Raw genomic sequence first — 18,023 nt, 5'->3', positions numbered from 1 at the left:
TGGAAGATAGCCAGTGGCTTCATATAGTTTCATTATGCTGCATCTGTTACCTGGGGCATTTCATTTGTGTTGGCAGTCCCTTTCCTTCCAAAACCACTCAGAAGGAGTTATGGTGATCTTGGCCTTCAGCTTTGCTGCTGCTGTGTCTTCCAGCTGTCTGTGGCTAGTTCCCCAACTGTAGGACAAACAGTATTCCCACTCAACTTTTATTCCTAGCTGAGAGGATGGCCTGCCAGTTGCTTCTGAATGTGTTCTGTAGTCAGATGAGATCATATAAAACATAAGCAAGTTTTATCTTTATTTTAGGCAAGAGGGTGTTTCAACATGATGTGGTTCCAAAGCCTTCATTGTTTGGTTGGAATTCACCCAGGAAGCGTAGCAATGGATGGTTAAATGCAGACTAATAGATTCAATATGAGCTACAGATGCAGAGCTCATGAGGTAGCTCTGCAAACTTGTGTATAAAGGATAACGTTGTCATACAGCTGATGAGAACTTGGGAGTGAGTAGGATGGTCTTGCTAGGTAATTGCAGCGTCTTGCAGCATCCCCTGAGATACTGCAATGAGCACAGTATTTCACCTCCTGCCTGGGTTGCATGGGGATACACTCAGCTTTCAGACCTCACAGTTGGAAAATTTGGGATGGCTCATCATTAAATCCTGGGAAGGATTCCCTGGGGCAAGCTCTTTGGGTGGTTGTTCCTACATCTTGATCTGAATTTGGGATGGGAGGTCTGCAAATAATTGAGGGCTGATTTCTGAACAAATGTAGGTTATTGTTGTTGTGGTGAGGTTGAGAATTGCCCAGCTTCAATAGCACTGGCTGCGCTTCAGCTAAAGATAGTCACCTCAGCAACTGTTGGACGCTGAGGAGTTCAGTTCTATTTCTGATAATTTGTATCCCCTTTTCTTTTCATACTGAGAACAAAAGTTTTCTTGCTTGTGTGATTGACTCAAATTGAAAGTTTGAAGTCTTTGGATGATGCATATACGATTTTCTTATTCTCGCGAGCTATTTACGGTCAGATGTTCCTGGTCTTCTTAAGGTGAGATGCAAAGTCAGTTACAGTATCTGCACCCCATAGTCTTTTGCACTCCTTTTTCTAGTTATAGGCATCTCTTATAATTAGCTGGCTCTCTTGGTTCAAAATGGTCTCTAGATTTATACACCCACTCCATAATTTTATGTAGTATTTTTATTATTACGTTACTTTATGTTAGAAACCCACACACAGATGAGAACTCCATTGTGGCAGATGCAGTGTTGACTCCAAAGGAAAAAAACAACAGTTCCTGCCTCAAAGGACTTACAGTCAAAGTGCAAAATAAAAGCAAACAGATGGATGTGGGCAGACACGCAGTATCTTGTATGTGGCACCTCCCTGACATTGTTAGATGTGAATTGTAACACTCTGTCAATAACCACTTAAATATTTAATGGTCTGGATTCCTTCCAGCTAACTTGTAACTGTAGCCCCAGAGTTAGGTGCTCAGCTGTCCTGGACTCAATTGCCCAACCCCCCAGCCCTCTCTAGCAGTGCCTATCGCTTTCCATCATCTGCAAAAGCCGTTTCTGATGCCAGGGCTCCTGAAACAGCGCTTGCTATTCAGTCCCTGATGCAAAGAGGGGACGAATCTGGTCACAAACGATCATTTACTGAAGGATGTGGAGTCATGATAGAAAAATAATCTGTGCGCAAAAGCGTTTTCATGTGTTCCCCTGCTTAGTGTTTTTCACTATGGACAGTGTGCCTATTGCCCGTGGTTCTCTTTATTTTAAAGCACGTAAGAAACATATCCCTGCTTTGCACTCACTGTGCTGAAGTTGTTTGTGAGAGCAGAGTAATTGCAAGCAGAAGGTTATTTGCATGCATGTTCCAGAGAAGAGCTTGGTTTGTCTGGCAGAATTGATTGCAGGTCACTTGTACATCTTCCCTGTTACCTTGGGACACTGATTTTCTGCTGCCTGTTTTCTCCTGAGAACCAGGCTAAAATTTGGTTCAGACGTGTTTGGAGGGCAGCCTGGTTTGCTGGAGAGGCCTGGGTTCTGCAAGAATCCACAAGCCCTTCAGCAGGGACATGTGCAAAGTTAAGATGCAGCAGAAGATAAGATGCCAGAGAATAAGATCCAGTAAAGAGTTTTGTGGATTAATAGACATACGCACTAGTGCTCAAGGGGAGAAAATAGATTACATTATTGACTGTTCATCCCCTACAAAACTGCCTAAAGAAGGGCAATATGGTTTGTTTCCCCTTGCTTAAATATTTGAGCTGGTAGTTCCTTTGTGTCAGAAGTAAAAAAAGCAGCAGCATTGCCTATTCTTGTTACTTTCAGCTAATCCTGAACATGTTGTAACTGTTCTTTGGTTCCTACCCCCCAATTATTTCCTGTAAAAAACAGCTTTCTCCCGTCCGTTCTCTTTTCTCTCTCCATTTTTGAAACACTTCACTGAATGACTCATTGCCTCTCAGTAAATAGGTTAAGTCTAGGAGAATGATGAAACTGCAAAGTGACATGTGAATAAATAGTGCTATCGCTTGTGTGCTTTTCCTGCTGGCAGTTACTATTTTAGAGGCATTGTGGTATCTATTACCAGTTTCATTAGCTTTTAAACCATGAGGTGCAAACTACTGTAGGAAAAAATCATCGCCAACCTCCTTTGGTTTTGCTGTTTTTAATCTAATAGAAATATGTCTTAGTACCAAATGGCACTGCTTATCTCAGCATTTATGTAGCAAATTCATAAGGTCCAAACCACGCACACAAAAATAGATGCGAACACAGTTTACCCTTGTGCTTTGCAGCAGAAGCAGCTGCCGCAGGGTTAGATCAAGAGCTAGGAGTGACAAAATGAAGCCTCTTGCATCGTGATCCTTAAGTTTCAATCCATCAGCCTAATATTTCTGGGTTGGTTTAGCCAGTGAATGTGGTTTAAGAAAATAAACTCCATCCCCTTCTGGTATAAGGTTTTGTATATTTATTTATTATGTGCGTATTCCACTTGGAATATTTTACTTGGTCTCATTGCATGTTAACTAAAACTAAATATGAACTTCATCTTTTCTCAGTAACTTTCTATCAACTAGAGAGAGCCAACTGCATGACTCAAACACGTGTCCCTTCCCGTACAATTTCAGCCAAAACTATCTGGCATCAGAGTACTGCAAAATGAAAGTCATATCTAAATATATTTGAGCAGAAAGAAAGTCAGTTAAAAAAAGACTTTGTTATGGAAAGCTACTACAAACCGAATCCACGGTGGCCTGGAGTTCCTCATCACACCCGGGCTGATCTAGTTTTCCACTTTCAAGGTATGCTTCCCAAAGTGGCCGCTGACACTCACAGAACTGCTTATCACATCTTATTGCAGTCCCTTTATGCCTTACATGTAGTGAGTAAACAGAATTAAAGGCTTTATCTAACAAATAAATAAACAGGATTTTTATAATATTCTCAGCAAATTTAATAATACAAGTATTTCGCTTCGCATTCATATGCTTCTCGGTGGTGTCAGTATTAATATCCAGTGCCATTCTTTGTCAGGTAACCTGTGAATGGGACTGACAGTGCCTGGCACCGAGTGGCACCCGGAGCACCAGCCCTTGGCTTCAGTTTCAGTATGTGCAGCACTATGGGCAGGGCGAGAAAGGGTTCTAAGAATGGAATTTAAAGAAACACCCTAGTTCAGTGGGGTGTGTCTTCCCATTGCACTCATGCAGTGACTAAGATGCAGCTCCTCTAAATTAAAGGGTTTTTACACCAGAGGGATGGAGCCTCCAAATGAGCTCCAAAGGCTTCCCCCAGCGATATGGTGAAGCCTAAGAGGGCAGGAGGGAAAGGGCATGAAATTCTGCCTGAAGGTGCCCTTTCCAGATCACCAGCTGGTGTGGATTCTTCCTCCAGTCAATGTGTAGGCAGAGTTTGTGCCTATCTTAAAATCTTCTGATAAAAAATTGATGACTAAATACTGAAATCCATCAAGCAAACAGGAAATCACACTTTGGAGTAAAAATTACTCTTTCTCTTGCTGTTCCAGTCAACAACCCAGGATGAGAAAGCTCGTGCATGTGTGTTTGCATATATCACATATCCCCTGTTTCATGGAGAAGGTGTCTAGAAAACTCATTGATTTCCAATGGATTCAAACAGGAATCAAATGGATGAAATAACTGAAAGCACCACAAACAGCACCTGCTCAGCCATAGAATTCCTCCACTCAGCTCACTTTAGATCAGCATTTGGCACCCGTTTCTCTCGGGGGCTATGCCATTTGTAAGCAATATAATTCTCCCATATGATGTTTGCACTTCAGATTTCAGTCCTCTTGCTCTGGGGTCTCAGTAAACTGGTCTTGCAGGGAATTAAACAACCAGTTAACACCCAGTTCTTTTCTTAACTGATTAACTGTGTGAAAGTCCTCTGGCCATGGAAGTGTAATGATTTTTTACTAATCACTTACAGGTTCAGGTGCAACTTATTACTGATTTACAAGATTTTAACCATTTGTGTAACAAGCTGAAGTGAAGCGTGGCAAAATAGGACAAGCGTCCAGCAGCTCTGTGCAGGGCAGGTAGTGCAGGGAGCGCAGCACAGGTTTCAGTGTCTCCACTACACAAACTGCTCTGTTTTCCTTCCCTTGTAACTGGTCACTGCTGCAGGGAATTGCAGAGTACCAACTTCTGTTGGAGGGTAATGCATGAATAAACAAAAGCAGAGGGTTGTTTGTCTAAAAGAAATTGTTCAGGCTACCAACTGTTAGGGGATACGAGTTCCAGACTTACCACACAGCGGAGAGAGCATCTGTGCAGCTTCTTATAAGTGGTACCCCAATGTGTCCCAGGACAAGTCAACCCTAGGACTGAGGGGTGCTCCTTAGTCTCATGACTTTAAATGTTGTAGAGCAAAGCCAGAACACATGTCTTCAAAGTGCTCTTCGTTACCTGTATTGGTTCAATTTCATGATAGAAATACTTAGGACCTAATTTTTAGAGGTATTGGGCACTCCAATTGACTGACATTTACTGGTTTAAGGATTTTAGGTTGGTAACAAAAATTGTTGCCTATTAGGATGTTTAGAGTGCCTGAGTGAGCTCAGTACCTCATGCCTGTGACTAAAGACTTTAAAACATTCCTATAGGGACTTTTGAAAATCATTGCTCTTTACTGCATCCACACACAGTACAGGTTTATTCTATGCAGATCATTATCATTTCAGGCTTTTTCTGTTAGCTGGGCATGTATTACTTAGGTTTTCTGAGTGTGAACTTCACAGTCGTTCTGCATTTTTCAGACCAAAGCAAACCTGTAGTAAATCTCATCCTGCAGGGTTACTTTGGCCTTGACCAGAGCCATATGGCACGACAATGATATTCCAGAGGTCCTGATTCTGGAGTCCCACTACCCAGTCTTCTGCTTTAACCACTAGGTCGTGCTTTTTGTTTTGTAGTGCTAGGCTATTGATCTTTTCTGGAAGCCCACGGACAGTAATGAAAGCACTTAGAAAATCCTTAAAATTTCTGGGCTGGTGTCACAGACAGATTTGTGTTTTGTGTATTTCCTTCTTGATAGCTTTAATCTGTAGTGTGTTTAGGACGCTGATTTTTTTTTTAGCAGAAATGCTATCTTTGTTCTCTGCGCTTTTCTTACAGACGCACCCAGCTTCCTGAGAAAGATTTTGGGTAGGATAGTGCCATAGATACTGACAGTTTTCTTTTTGCACCTCACTCTGGATCTATATTGAAATATAAGGGAAGGATACTTAAATGTTGTGAGTGAAATCCAGATCCTGTGAATCATGAGGAGTTCAGATATTGATTGCAGTTGGGACAGGCTTTAGCCAAAAATATGCATTTTATTTAGATTCTGGTTTCCATCACATATCTGTCTTATGATGTTAAATTTATGGAAAGATGCCGATGGGTTTTGAGCCTGTTGAAACTACTAGTGAAAAATGCATCATGAGACATGAATTGCCACTTAGTTTGAGAGCAGTATCTTCTTCCAAGAGTTCAGTTCATTAGCAGAGATGATCTGAATGCTGTTGGGCGGGATGACATTGAAGAGGTTTATTCTTTAAACAGACCACATGGATTACAAACAGGACAAGGAAGAAAAGCTGCAGGGTGCATCTATTGGTATTATTTCAATAGACTAAAACATTTTTTTGGCGTATAATGAAAGTAAAGCTTTATAGCTAAGAACCTCTTAGTAGTCATGCTTCCCCATTTTACAGAAAAAAGCCTTTCATTGCTGCTGATTTATAAAATAACCCCATTACCCATACATGGTATTTTTACCTGATGTGGTTTGTTGGATTTGGGCTCCTTGTGCCTTATACACCTAAGTTTGTATTTACCAGTCAATTAGTTGCTCTGCTTGCATGTGCAAAAGCTGATTTTCCAGGATGCAGAATATAAAATAGGCTGTGTACTGAGAGGTAGGTTCCAGGGTACAACATGTGGCTGCACAGTCTTAGGGAGCCAAGTAAAATATTTCTCTTCTATATATAGTCACCTGAAATCCAGCAGCAACGACACTTCTGAATCTTGCACTCAAAACTAAGTTACTTTTTCAGGAGTGCTTTTGCCTCTTTAATATTGCAATTATCTTTTTTAATTTTCCACATGGTTTTGCGGAAGTGCCAAATGCTTTCACAATGAATTCGAAAGAAATCTAAAAACATCAGACAGAAAAAAAATGAAACAGAATTTTAAATATTGCCATTTTATGAGAAAAAAATTGCCTTATTTGTGTTTGAAGCAAAGACATAACTTCCATAATTTCTTTGCACATATCTTTCCTATTCTTTACAATTAAGGCAAAGTCTAACTTGCATGGCCACTGTGATTAGATCTCTTATTTAAAAGGGACCGACTTTTGATCTAGCATGAATGTGTCATGTTTTATTTGGGCCACTAAAATGATAATATAACTGAGTTTTGTAAAAGGCAGTGACTAGTCTTTGACCTGACTACAAGATGCATGGACCTCCTGTGCCTCTGAAGTCTCAGATCGATTTATCAGCATTTTGCATGTTTTGTGAACAATTGAAGAGTGTAATTTTTTTGCACATTTATTTTTAGATAATATCAGTTGAGAAAAGAGGGGGAAAAATTAAAATCTAGTGCTGGATCTGAGCAAATAGAAAGGTCAGGGGTTACGTTCTGCCTTATGTATTGTATATGCTGAAATGTCCTTTTAGTAAATTGAACCGCAAAAATGAAAGAGGAGCTGAAAACTGTAACGTTTGACCTTGCAACATAGGTCAAAGGTTACCTTTTTTTCTCAAAAATGGTTTTGCAAATCTTTTTCAGAGCTGATAGATACACACCTTAGCTGGATACAAAACATTATATGAAAAAGAATGACTGTGATCTTTGATCCAAGCAATCAAAAAGAAAGGTAATTGGTATTTTTCTGCCTTTTCTCCAGCTGTGTGTTTCTCTTAACCTTCATTTATTTATTTTTTTCAATTAAAAAGTCATGCCCCTTTTTATTTGGCTTAAAGGGTTTAAAATCTTATTTACTTTAATTTTTTTTCATTCTTTTTCTTCCCCACTTGTGTACCGTAGAGCTGTCCTGACGTAGCTGGGGCCTGGTGGGCAGGGAAGGAGAGATGGGGTTGTGCATGCTGGGCTAAAGCCTCCTGTTTCCAGGCAGCATCTAGAACCACGTTAGAACCGGGGTTTGCCTGGTCGTGATTTGAAGGCACACTAAAAGTTCAGGGCTAAACTTTCCTCCTCAGTCCCTGTTATGCCACTAGTTCCTCCCTGCATGTCCTGTGTTTGCTTTGCATGTAAAAATGCCTCTTGGCCACATCAGTGGAGCAAACATGGAATATTGCAGGATCCCTGCCTGGTGCAGGGAGGAGCCCGCTGGAGCTGAGCTTTGCCTCCCCTCATGAGACCCTCACCCTTGCAGGATCGCCAAAGGGCTCAAGACCCCGGTCCCTGCCGTGGGTGTAGCACTGTGACATCAACTTCATCAGTGTTGCTCCAGATGTTTGCATGGGATAACGCGAGTGAAGTTGTTGCTCCGATGCGTGTGTGGATGTGTGTGCACACATGCATGTGAGCGTGTGTGCGTGTATATAATCAATTACAAGGAGCCTGACTCGTTGCCAGCTAAAACTGGAGACTGTTTTCTGTCTCTGGACTACTAGTTGAAGCTTGGTATTTAATAGAACCATCATCCCGCAAGTGAATACACTCCAGATTTCTATCTGAGAGGATGTGAATTAAGAGTCTTAAATGTCTTTGAGGACTGGAGCCTGAGCGACTGGCTCTAACTCATCAAAGCTGAGTGATTAGAAGAACACAGACATTCTCCCATGATTTCAGCCAGCCTCTTGCATTCAGCTAACTTGAGGATCTCCAAGCACCAGGGCTGTTGTAATACTCATAGGACAGCAGTGTCTAACGGAGGATATGCTGGAGGGATTCAGGCCTAGCTAGGTGTTTCCTTGGACTGGATGGCTGACATCAGCTGTTATTTCAATATCTTTTTTAATGCTTTAATCTTCCTTTATTGTTTTCTATTTCCTCATGGCCCTGCTTAATCAGTTCTTTCTCATTAAATGGATCAGTAGCAGTGTGCCAGAGTTGCAGCGTGCCAGGCAACTTAAATAACAATATTTCATTTATTATTAATAATCTCGATTTCCTCTGTGTAGAAATGAGCAAAGAATGAGAACCAACACTTGAGATATATTTTAACCAGGTTACCTAACAAAGGTAGATGTGAGTTCAGAACAGTTGCAGGTTCAGCACATGGTCTCAGCTTCCTCTGAAGTTTAAACACATTTCAGTTTGCTGATTTTGTTCAACCTACTGTTGAAACCCAAGTCAGTGAGGTTGCACCGGCATCTGCATCCATGTGCTCCCAAATCTGGAGAGATCACCAGATGTGTGAGTTCACTAGAGTCGGTCTGGAGGTGACGCCAAGATATTTGCCTTGGGATCCATTCCCATTATGTTTATATATCAATTAGATTTAGGGTCTTTGGTTGTAGATTGGGACTTTTTGTGCTGGGACAATCATTGACTTACACATCCTTCCCTTAGAGCTCCCAGACTAGTATTGCCCCACTTAAGCTACACCTAACTCCCCTCACCACATAGATTTAGCTGAAATTCAGGGTGATTGCAGAACATTCAGGGCAACTGAAAGCAGGAAACTCTCTTGTCATTCAGATGCTTGCAACAAATATCCAATTTGCCACCTGTAAGAGCTCACACAGACACCAGTTGTGCTCATGCACAGCCCTGCCGCCTGCCCCTGGGGTTAACGTTTCATACTGTTCCCCTGCAACTTTTTAGCTCTTTTCAGACAGTAGTCCCCCTATAACCTCAGCCCACAAACCCCACGTCTGACCTCCCGTGCAGCACACAGGAAGGAAAGTGAAGTTTGCAGGCTGAGTAAGACCGTTACCACACGGTCCAGCCTGCCCAGAGCCCGCGAGCAGGGGTCCCCGTGCTGGCAGAGCTTCGGGCTTGCAGACTGCACGATGGATTTCATTTTGCCTAAAACTCAGGCTGGGAAACAGAACCAAAACCAGACCCCTCGAAAGATTGTAGGTTTAGTACACTCCATTGAATTGCCTACTCATTTTTCACTGAATATTTAACCCTTCCTAGATGAACATGTCTTTTGGCTCTGATGTTTCCACAAGTCGTGGCTGTGTGAAACGAAAAGAACCTCGTAGGTGGTATTTTTGGTACAGTGGCTGCTCAAACAAACTTGTTGATAAATAAATCGGCTCGTAGTCTCAGCCCACTTGTTTTTAGAAAGGAAATGACCCTGTAAGAGTGGGTGCCCACTTCTTTTACCTCACTGCTATTTTTAGCTGAGGCTGTGAAAAATTTCCATTGAAGACCTGCTCCTCTCATTTCCTGGGTAGAGCAAACAGGAAGCTCGAACTGAGCTGAAGGAGGATATTTGCCTGAGAGTGGACCAGCCTCACCTCCCACTGGCTGCTTGCTTGCACTGCAGAGCAGCAACACACCAGATACCCCCCTTATGTGCTTTATTTGCAAGAATTCACTCAAGAGGCTGGTAGAAGCCAGCAGGTGACAGTGGCAGATAGAGAGCTGGGCAGCAGGGCTGGACAGGAGCTGTGCTGGCAGCTGTGCTTTTTTGCCTGTGCCCTCTCCAAGAGGCACCAATCTCATTATCGGGCATTTACTGGCTGGAATTAAAAAGAGCTGAACTCTGGGGTGTTAACAATGGGATTTTTGAGCATGGACGGGTGGAAACTTCTTTGTGTGGCACAGACTATGAGGTCCCTTCAGGAGAGTTTGCTGTACTCGGATGTGCAGGGGATTGTCTCTCTGCTTCTCCCATCAAGCGCCTGTGCCGTGCTCTGTGTGAGATTCTGTGAAAGAGGGCAGGTGGTGTGTACCTAAGGGATGTCGCGTGTACTGGACACATGATACTGCTTCTCAGTAGTGTTTGTATGGTACTTGAAGCACTCTGAACACAGTGTAAACCCCCTCTCTCCACTCCTTCCCCTTGCTTTAAAAAGAATGTGTAGTCTGGCAAAATAGGACTAAAAGGTTTAGATTTTAATAAAATTATATTATGAATACAGAAGGGACGTTTCAGCTTAACAGCAAACTGCCCAAGGATTGCTTTTACTTTTTACGATTTTGAAAGTGTTCTAACATTTTTTTCCTCTTTCTTTTATTTTACAGTTAACGAAATTATTAGGAAGGAATTTTCTGGACTGCCTGCCAGAAATCAGACATAGAAGAAGAGATTTGTGAGACAACTTTTGCCAAATCCTTCCATAACTGACCTCCTAGATCCTTCCAATGCCCCTGCAACCTCCTGCTTCCTTAACTGTTCATCTCAAGGCACCAATTCAATGCAAGGAACAATGTATTGGCATCAAGCTGACAGCCTTGACTAAGCAACTCACCACCTCTCTCTGTAAACATCGAGAAGGACACCCTTCCTTTTGACCAAAGATCATATTGTTCTCATACAACAGAGCATTTGTCTGAGGAAACTCTTCAAGCCTGCTGCAAAATATCTATCTATGTATCGATCTATCTTAGTAATAAGGGAGAAGTGATATGTCACTCCCGAACACCTCACAAAGCAAGGGAGGTTATATATTAGTGCTTATTTGGGTGGGGTGGGAAATGGGGGAAGAAAGAGTAATATATTCCATAAAAGAATAACGACATTTTGCAGTTCACTAACAATGACTTGCCCTCCAGGTCTTGAAGCCCTTTGAGAAATTTTGTTGTTGTAGGAAACTGAGGCAACCCAAGCTTGCTCAGCCTTTATCTGACCTGGGATCAAAAGCCATCTTTTTTCTGACTCTGAGCACTGTGATCAGTATTTCAAACAGTAGATGTCTGCTGAATTCAGGAGTTTTCTTCATCTTTCTTGTCATACTGGATAAGAATTTGAAGGAGAGAGATACTCACAGAGAACTGGTGATAAGAGCAATTCAGCAGGTGTAACACCTTCCCAAGGTAAAACAAAACCAGATAAAACAGATTAATATATAGGAGTCACAGAAAATCCAAAGATTTTATGATTGATCCTTATTAATATTTAGGCAGTTTATGAACACATCTTTGATATTTTATCTCTAACAAATTGTTGCTGTTTCTTTTCATATAGAACCTGCTATTGGCTTGTAGCTTGTCTCGTTTAGCAGCCGTAACATTTAAATACACAAGCTGCAGAGGAAAATAATTGTGTCTTACAGAAACCATATGTTCCAGGAAAGGTATACACTTACTTATATTCACCATGTCTCTTTAGCTTTGCAAAGCTACCAGCAATTTCTGGTAAGGTTAGATTTCCATGTGAGTTAGTATGTTTGTTATGTTTTGCTTCATGTGTTAGAATACACTGTACTGACACCTGCTTATCATGATAAAAGTTAACCGCTGCCATCTGCACAAGTACAGCAAGGAAGTTTATAACATTTTGGTTTGTCTTTGCTACCATAGTGTGATAAAAAGGCGTCATGTGTGGATAATCAATATACAGTAAAAGGTAGCCATAGTATCGTAGCAAATACGTAGTAATCTTTTCTGGTTTCGTAAATGAGGAATGCTGATGTTTTTAAGAGTACAGAGCTGAGCTTTATTCTAGAAAACACAGTGAATCTATCTTGTTTTCAGTTGTTTCACAGTAACCTTCGATGAATACCCACATGTGTGCTCACAGCAGGGATCAGGTTCTATGAATACAGCAACCTAGCAGAGCAGCTGTGTAATTGGTTCCCCAAGACTGAAAGAAAGATCTTGCACGAACCCTGCAGAGTATGTGCTTGGTTCAACAGATATATATTCAGAATTATTGAGTGTAATATCTTTTCTGCCACTGGTGCTTAAACTCTGCAAGGTCTTTAGTTTTAGAGTGGAAGGCAGGAGCATTAGAGTTTCCCAAACACCTGACCAGGTCTCAGCTACTTGGATCTTAAACTGAAATCTGAATGTCACAAGAGTGTCTTTAAGCTCTGGATTCACCTGAATCCAAGTCTAGACCCAGAACCTTTCCTTACTGTGTATCCTAAACTGGCATTAATAACACGGCTTGAGGTGTTTGCTTTTTTTTGTTCCCCTTGAAATACTGCTGACAAACTCCAGCAGCGCCACTGTAGGGTGGTGAGCGTTACCCCACTTTGTGAGATTCAAGTGTTTTGTCACAAAATGAGTCTCCTGTTTCAGCAACACCAAAAAATCACCGAATGCCTCATTCTGGTGCTTATATTGTTAGCTCTGCATGTTGCATCACTGTGAATGGTGAGATAGCCGAGCCTCTGCCTGTTGCCCACAGAGGTGAAAATGACCTTTTATTATTGCTGACTTTTACAGAAACAAAACTGAGGCTCAGACTAGCTGAAATAACTTCTGCACAGGGAACTTACTTATGATTGTAAAAGAGCACTGGTATAGTACTTCAACTAGCTTGCATGCCTCAAATAAGCTATATTGGATTGTTTTAAAACTGCCAGTTAACCAGAATCTGACATACAGTACAGATTTTTAATGCAACCTGATGGTTTGGATTCTTTGAAAAATTCTTTAGGTCGAAAGGCCAAACGTTACCTGTCAGAAGTTCTTTGCTGCAGCTGAGTAAAAGAACAGACCGAATGTGTCTCCCAGTTTCACAGAATTCACACTTAGAAGGACCAAAAATGACCATCCAGTTCTCTGTGATCCAACCTGTAAAGCATAGGAGAAATTTTAAAAAAACAAACCAAAGACCCATTAACAGAAAACCAGAAATCCAAAATAACAGACAGAAACTTTTTCTCTTGCTGGATTTTAAATAGACTATCAAAGAAGAACATGAACTTCTTTTCAAGTATGTAGATGTGCTGGTGCAGTCTAAATATACGACTGTGCATCTGGTGATTGTCCACAGCAACTGCTGGTCAACAGTCTCTTTATCCAGATGAATGGCTGATCTTGAAGTCAGATAGCTACACGCCAAATCCACTCGCACCCTTCCTCCTGCAATGCCTGATTGCTGTTTGCATGTTCATGATGCGGGTTTTTATTTTAATATTTTTATTTTTTGCCACTATCTCCCACTGATTATTTAACCATCTTTCTCCCCTTTTTGCTATAAGTCATAAATCTTGATATTAGACAAGAAAAATACAGTCTCTTATCAAAGGCTTTTCAGCATTCAGAGGGACCCAGGCAGGCAAAGCGCTGTGTCTCTGCAATGCTCCAGCAAAGCTGCTTTGCAGGATGCACCCATGAAATGTGCTCTTTAACTGAAGGTTAAATTTCCACTGCTTTTATGTGTTCCTTCACACACTTTACTCTAGAGAGGATTTTTTTTTTTAATCTGCTACAAGTGCCTTAGTCGTACTCGCATTAGCTGTATTTCTTCCTCATTTGTATTGCATAGATATTAGTCTGTATGTGTGTTTGTGTAGGTGCATATACATGTGTATTTATATACTATAACCATATAGATGTGTGGATATATTATATACATATGATTATATGTGAAGACACACACGTTCACCATGTTACAAACTTGGGTCACGATCCTTTAATTGCGTCCAGCCAGCCAAACGCAGGCACATGAAGTCAGCTACTGGATCGAGGGTTCATAAGACGTATATAACATAGACTACATTTTAGTGGTTTTATTTACAGCTACACGAGGTCAGGCTGTGCTACTCTAGCTGCTTTTACATGCAACTGTTAGTTAAATAATGTAGCTTTAACTAACTTTATATTTATTTCTGGAGAAAAGGAGTGTCCTCAGACATAGTATTGCGCGTTGTTGTCTCTTTTTAAAAAGAAAATTGATATGTTAAAATTATATAGCTAGGATGAAGAACTTTGAAATACACAGTACTAAATTATTTCCTGCTCTTGCTGAGCAGTGTTTTTCCAGTTGTTACTTCATAGAGCTTGCTCTCTGTCTGTAGAAGCATTAGCTTAGCCTTGGAAGAGTTAATACCATTTTGTGAGTAATTTGTTCTCACTTTATCTGGAAGATAGCCATATTTGCACATGAGGAAATTCTGTCTTTCCTCAGTTATCTGAATGTTTCACCACAGTGCCTTCCTGCCATTGTACCAAAGGCCTCCAAATATATTATCTGCAGGGTGAGCGACTCTAATGCATTTTCCACCAAAGTTATACCGTGCATTGGAACTCAAAAGTTCATCTCTGATTTTTTGTGTATGTGTGCATCATTTTTTGCTTCCGTTTTTCCATCCAAGCTTTGGCTGCAAATACAGGATGAGCTTCTATAAACTTCTGCATCAAATATATGAATGCGTAGGATAAAAATCATCATTCATGATATGTAAACAGTCCGAGAGTGGAGTGGGAGTGGACGGATATCAGGAAGATTTTTTTTTTTGTCAGTTATGAGTGTTGGAAGTACAGTTTGCCAGGAGAGTAATTGCTCGTGAAGATACTTGCAATGAAATATGAAGTCCCATTTTTTTTTTCTCCATGAGAATGAGCAAAATGTAAGATCTGAACAACAGTGATGAAAGTGTCTAATGTATGTGCTTTTATTGGTAGCAAGAATGTAGAAGAATCATGGGGTTTGCACTTGCTTTACTTGTATCCATGTAAATATGTATCACTTCCATTCTTCTTGTAGGAATACAACATTTTCTGAATGTAGAATATTTCCAAAACCAGCACTATATTATTCTCTATTGTATAAAATGCTGCTGCTTAATAACATATCTAAACCGGTTCTCAAATTAGCTAGCATGTTTTTTAAAGTATATTTTATAATCCATATCTTTACAAAACTGTCTATGCTTTTTTGTCTGACCAAATATGCAAAACCTTTTGGAGTAAGGATAGTATTTATAAAGGATCAGTTTTCATTTTCTGAGTTTATTAATTTTCTATGCAATAGTTGTTGACTTGTTATTGTCCTAAAAAAGATGTATTTGAGAAATTTTCCAAAGACTTCAAAGACAGCTTTAAACACTTCAGAAATATGTTTCTAAATACTTCAATCCAACTTTTTCCCCTACATTTATTTTCAAATTGCTACTTAATAGGGAACAATTATCTGCTATATGGGATTCAGGAAAATTACTGTCTTAATTTCAAATCTTGAATTGATTCAGATCGTCATAAATTTTGCACCACTTAAAGTCATCTGATGTTCCAGTTTAGCTGTAATCCATATGTTTGTTATTTATATTACATATTCCTGTGCAATAGGAAGAGACATAAATGTTGAGCATAGACCAGATGAATTGCAAACTCTCTGGAAATCAACTGTTTTCCTTATTGTTTACATTGCAGTGATTTCTTACCTGTAGCTGTAAGGTATCTATCTGCCATCACACATGGAAAGTTATAAATCTTTATTCATCTCAGTTCAGAATGAATAATCCACCTTTTTGAACATTTGACGTAAGATTGACATCTGGTTTTTAATATCTGCTACTTCATAACTGCAGCAGGTGGCACCTGATAGCAATTTGTATAACTGCCACTCAGTATCAAATCTGCTATGATCTGTTTAAGATTTATTTAGCCGTTTTCATTGTTCCTGGGGTACAAAAAAACCCTGTAAATTGGTACCTGACCCACATTGCAATAAATTTCAAATGAAGGGGCTGGTATTTTAAAAGATCATGTAGGCTGCAAACAAGCGGTTATCTGGGGAAAAGCTGGTATTCCGAGTTTCTTTTCAATAACTCATAAAATAGCAAAATTGGGTAGAAAGTTCTGGAATGACCGAGTCACAAAATGGAAAAGGATTTATGTGTTTGCAATAACCCAGAAATCTATAGATATTCTGTTGGAATAATCAGTTATTCCTGGATTAAACTGCCATCATTTTACTGATGCTGATCACTACTGTACAACACAAGTTGCGTGGTGAGACCTGGGAACAGAAACTCAAGGTACAGCTCAGTCTTAACGATGGTGGCCTAATTGGGACTTAGGGATTTGTGTGTGATTATGGAGTGATCCGTCCCTACAATCCAGGCCTCCTTGCTGAAGCCCTGTATGTTCAGGTAAAACAGCACATTAATAGATACACGAGTGAGCAATTGCCACTCAAATCATCCTAACAGATGTCCTTTTGATCAAACTGTTCAGAAGTCTAACTTTAAGAATTGGAAAGGGGTTTATATCATTCACATTCCTGCAACATTGTTAACTTTCTACATAATATGACTTCTTTGCTGTCTGTAAAATATTTTTATATATTGCCTGTACTATGGTAGTTTAGCAATAAATGAAAGGATATCACCTGCTGCAAGAGTGTTTGGTTTATTCTTAAATACCTTTATTGCCTCTGCTAAGCTAATACCAGTGGGTAGGTGACCCATTCCTTAGTATTGTCCTCACTGCCCTCCTGAACTCTCACAAATGGGATGCGCGTAAGGAATTCAGAGTATCATGTATTTTGTGAATGAGATACCCAGTAGCTCTTTGCATCAGGCTCCCATTCAGTTTCTGTAGATAAGACAGACTGATTTGTACAGTGACAATTACGTGGACTTCGTTTTCTCTTATCATCTATTTTCTCTCATTTAATTTTTCTATTCCCACCAGCAGCATCCCAATAACAAAGCACAAAATGCTCCACATCAAGAGATATTCCACAGAGTTCTCACCTTTATACAACACTAATTCCCATCACTGTAAATGTCCCTCTGCAATCAGTATATGATTTTTGGAGTCTGGGCGTGTACTCTGTTTAATTTTTGTCCATCTAAATCTTACTTTTGCATTTCTCTGCCTGGAGGCACCAAAAGACAGATCTTTTCATACTTCTGTGCTGGAAAAATGCCCAGAGCCCATTATGTGTCAGTAAGAGTCAAGTTCACATAGCATACAATTAAAGACATTTACCTTAACAAAATCAATATTATCCTTTGCATTTAAAACCAGAGGATTTGAACCATCTTTGATGCATTTGTTGGACATGGAGCAAGCGCTTTGCTTATTCACAAAAGCCTCAGAGCAAGCGCCATGTGGAAGTTCTTAACTCCCAGTGCACTTTACAAAGGCTGGGAAGCTCATAAAGCAGACGGGCTTCGCCAACAAAGAAGCTGTTACTGGCTAGGAGAGTATATTTTATGATAAGCAAATATACGGCACACAGGATTTTAGCTTTATTCAGCAACAGAAAAATTTAAGTACATTAACCTGGAAATTCCACAGCTAACGGCTGAGAACTTGACGCACCTGACCTGATACTCTGGTTTTAATTTATATCTTGGGTTCAAATTAAGAGACAACAATAGTACCCCAGAGTTTTCATCTTAATGGGAAATTCCCTGGATTTGGTAGACTTAACTCACTCCTTTATACTCCTTCACCATAGCTGACTTCTTTCCCGGTTTTCCTTTTCATGGTAGCAGCAAGGAAGAAAAAAACCCCAAATCATGCTTCTAACGAACATCTGGGTTTTGTACGAGAACTCATTTGCTCGCGTGCTCCATTGTGTAAATATGTGATTTACAAGTTCGGTTGTTTTTTTCTTTTTATTACAAACATAATTTACTCAATTTAAGACGCCGCCTTTCAGCTT

At 40.2% G+C, this 18,023-nt stretch overlaps 1 protein-coding gene across 5 annotated transcripts in view; it reads left to right on the top strand.

Moving 5' to 3' along the window:
* NFATC2 (nuclear factor of activated T cells 2) overlaps positions 1-16,740 on the top strand; it is a 94,627-nt gene extending 77,887 nt beyond the window's left edge. For 4 of the 5 annotated variants that reach the window (XM_069872097.1, XM_069872094.1, XM_069872093.1 and 1 more), the window contains exon 10: positions 10,694-16,740. In XM_069872097.1, the coding sequence (XP_069728198.1) occupies positions 10,694-10,749 (56 nt within the window). In that variant the 3' untranslated portion in view covers positions 10,750-16,740. Of the gene's footprint in view, positions 1-7,315; positions 7,404-10,693 lie in introns of all 5 variants that reach the window. The other variant, XM_069872095.1, reaches the window with a different exon arrangement.
* The last annotated feature ends 1,283 nt before the right edge of the window (positions 16,741-18,023 follow it).

The sequence above is a fragment of the Phaenicophaeus curvirostris genome, chromosome 18, assembly GCF_032191515.1.
Source record: "Phaenicophaeus curvirostris isolate KB17595 chromosome 18, BPBGC_Pcur_1.0, whole genome shotgun sequence".
NCBI lineage: Eukaryota > Metazoa > Chordata > Aves > Cuculiformes > Cuculidae > Phaenicophaeus > Phaenicophaeus curvirostris.
This window is presented reverse-complemented; position numbering and strand designations above follow the sequence as displayed.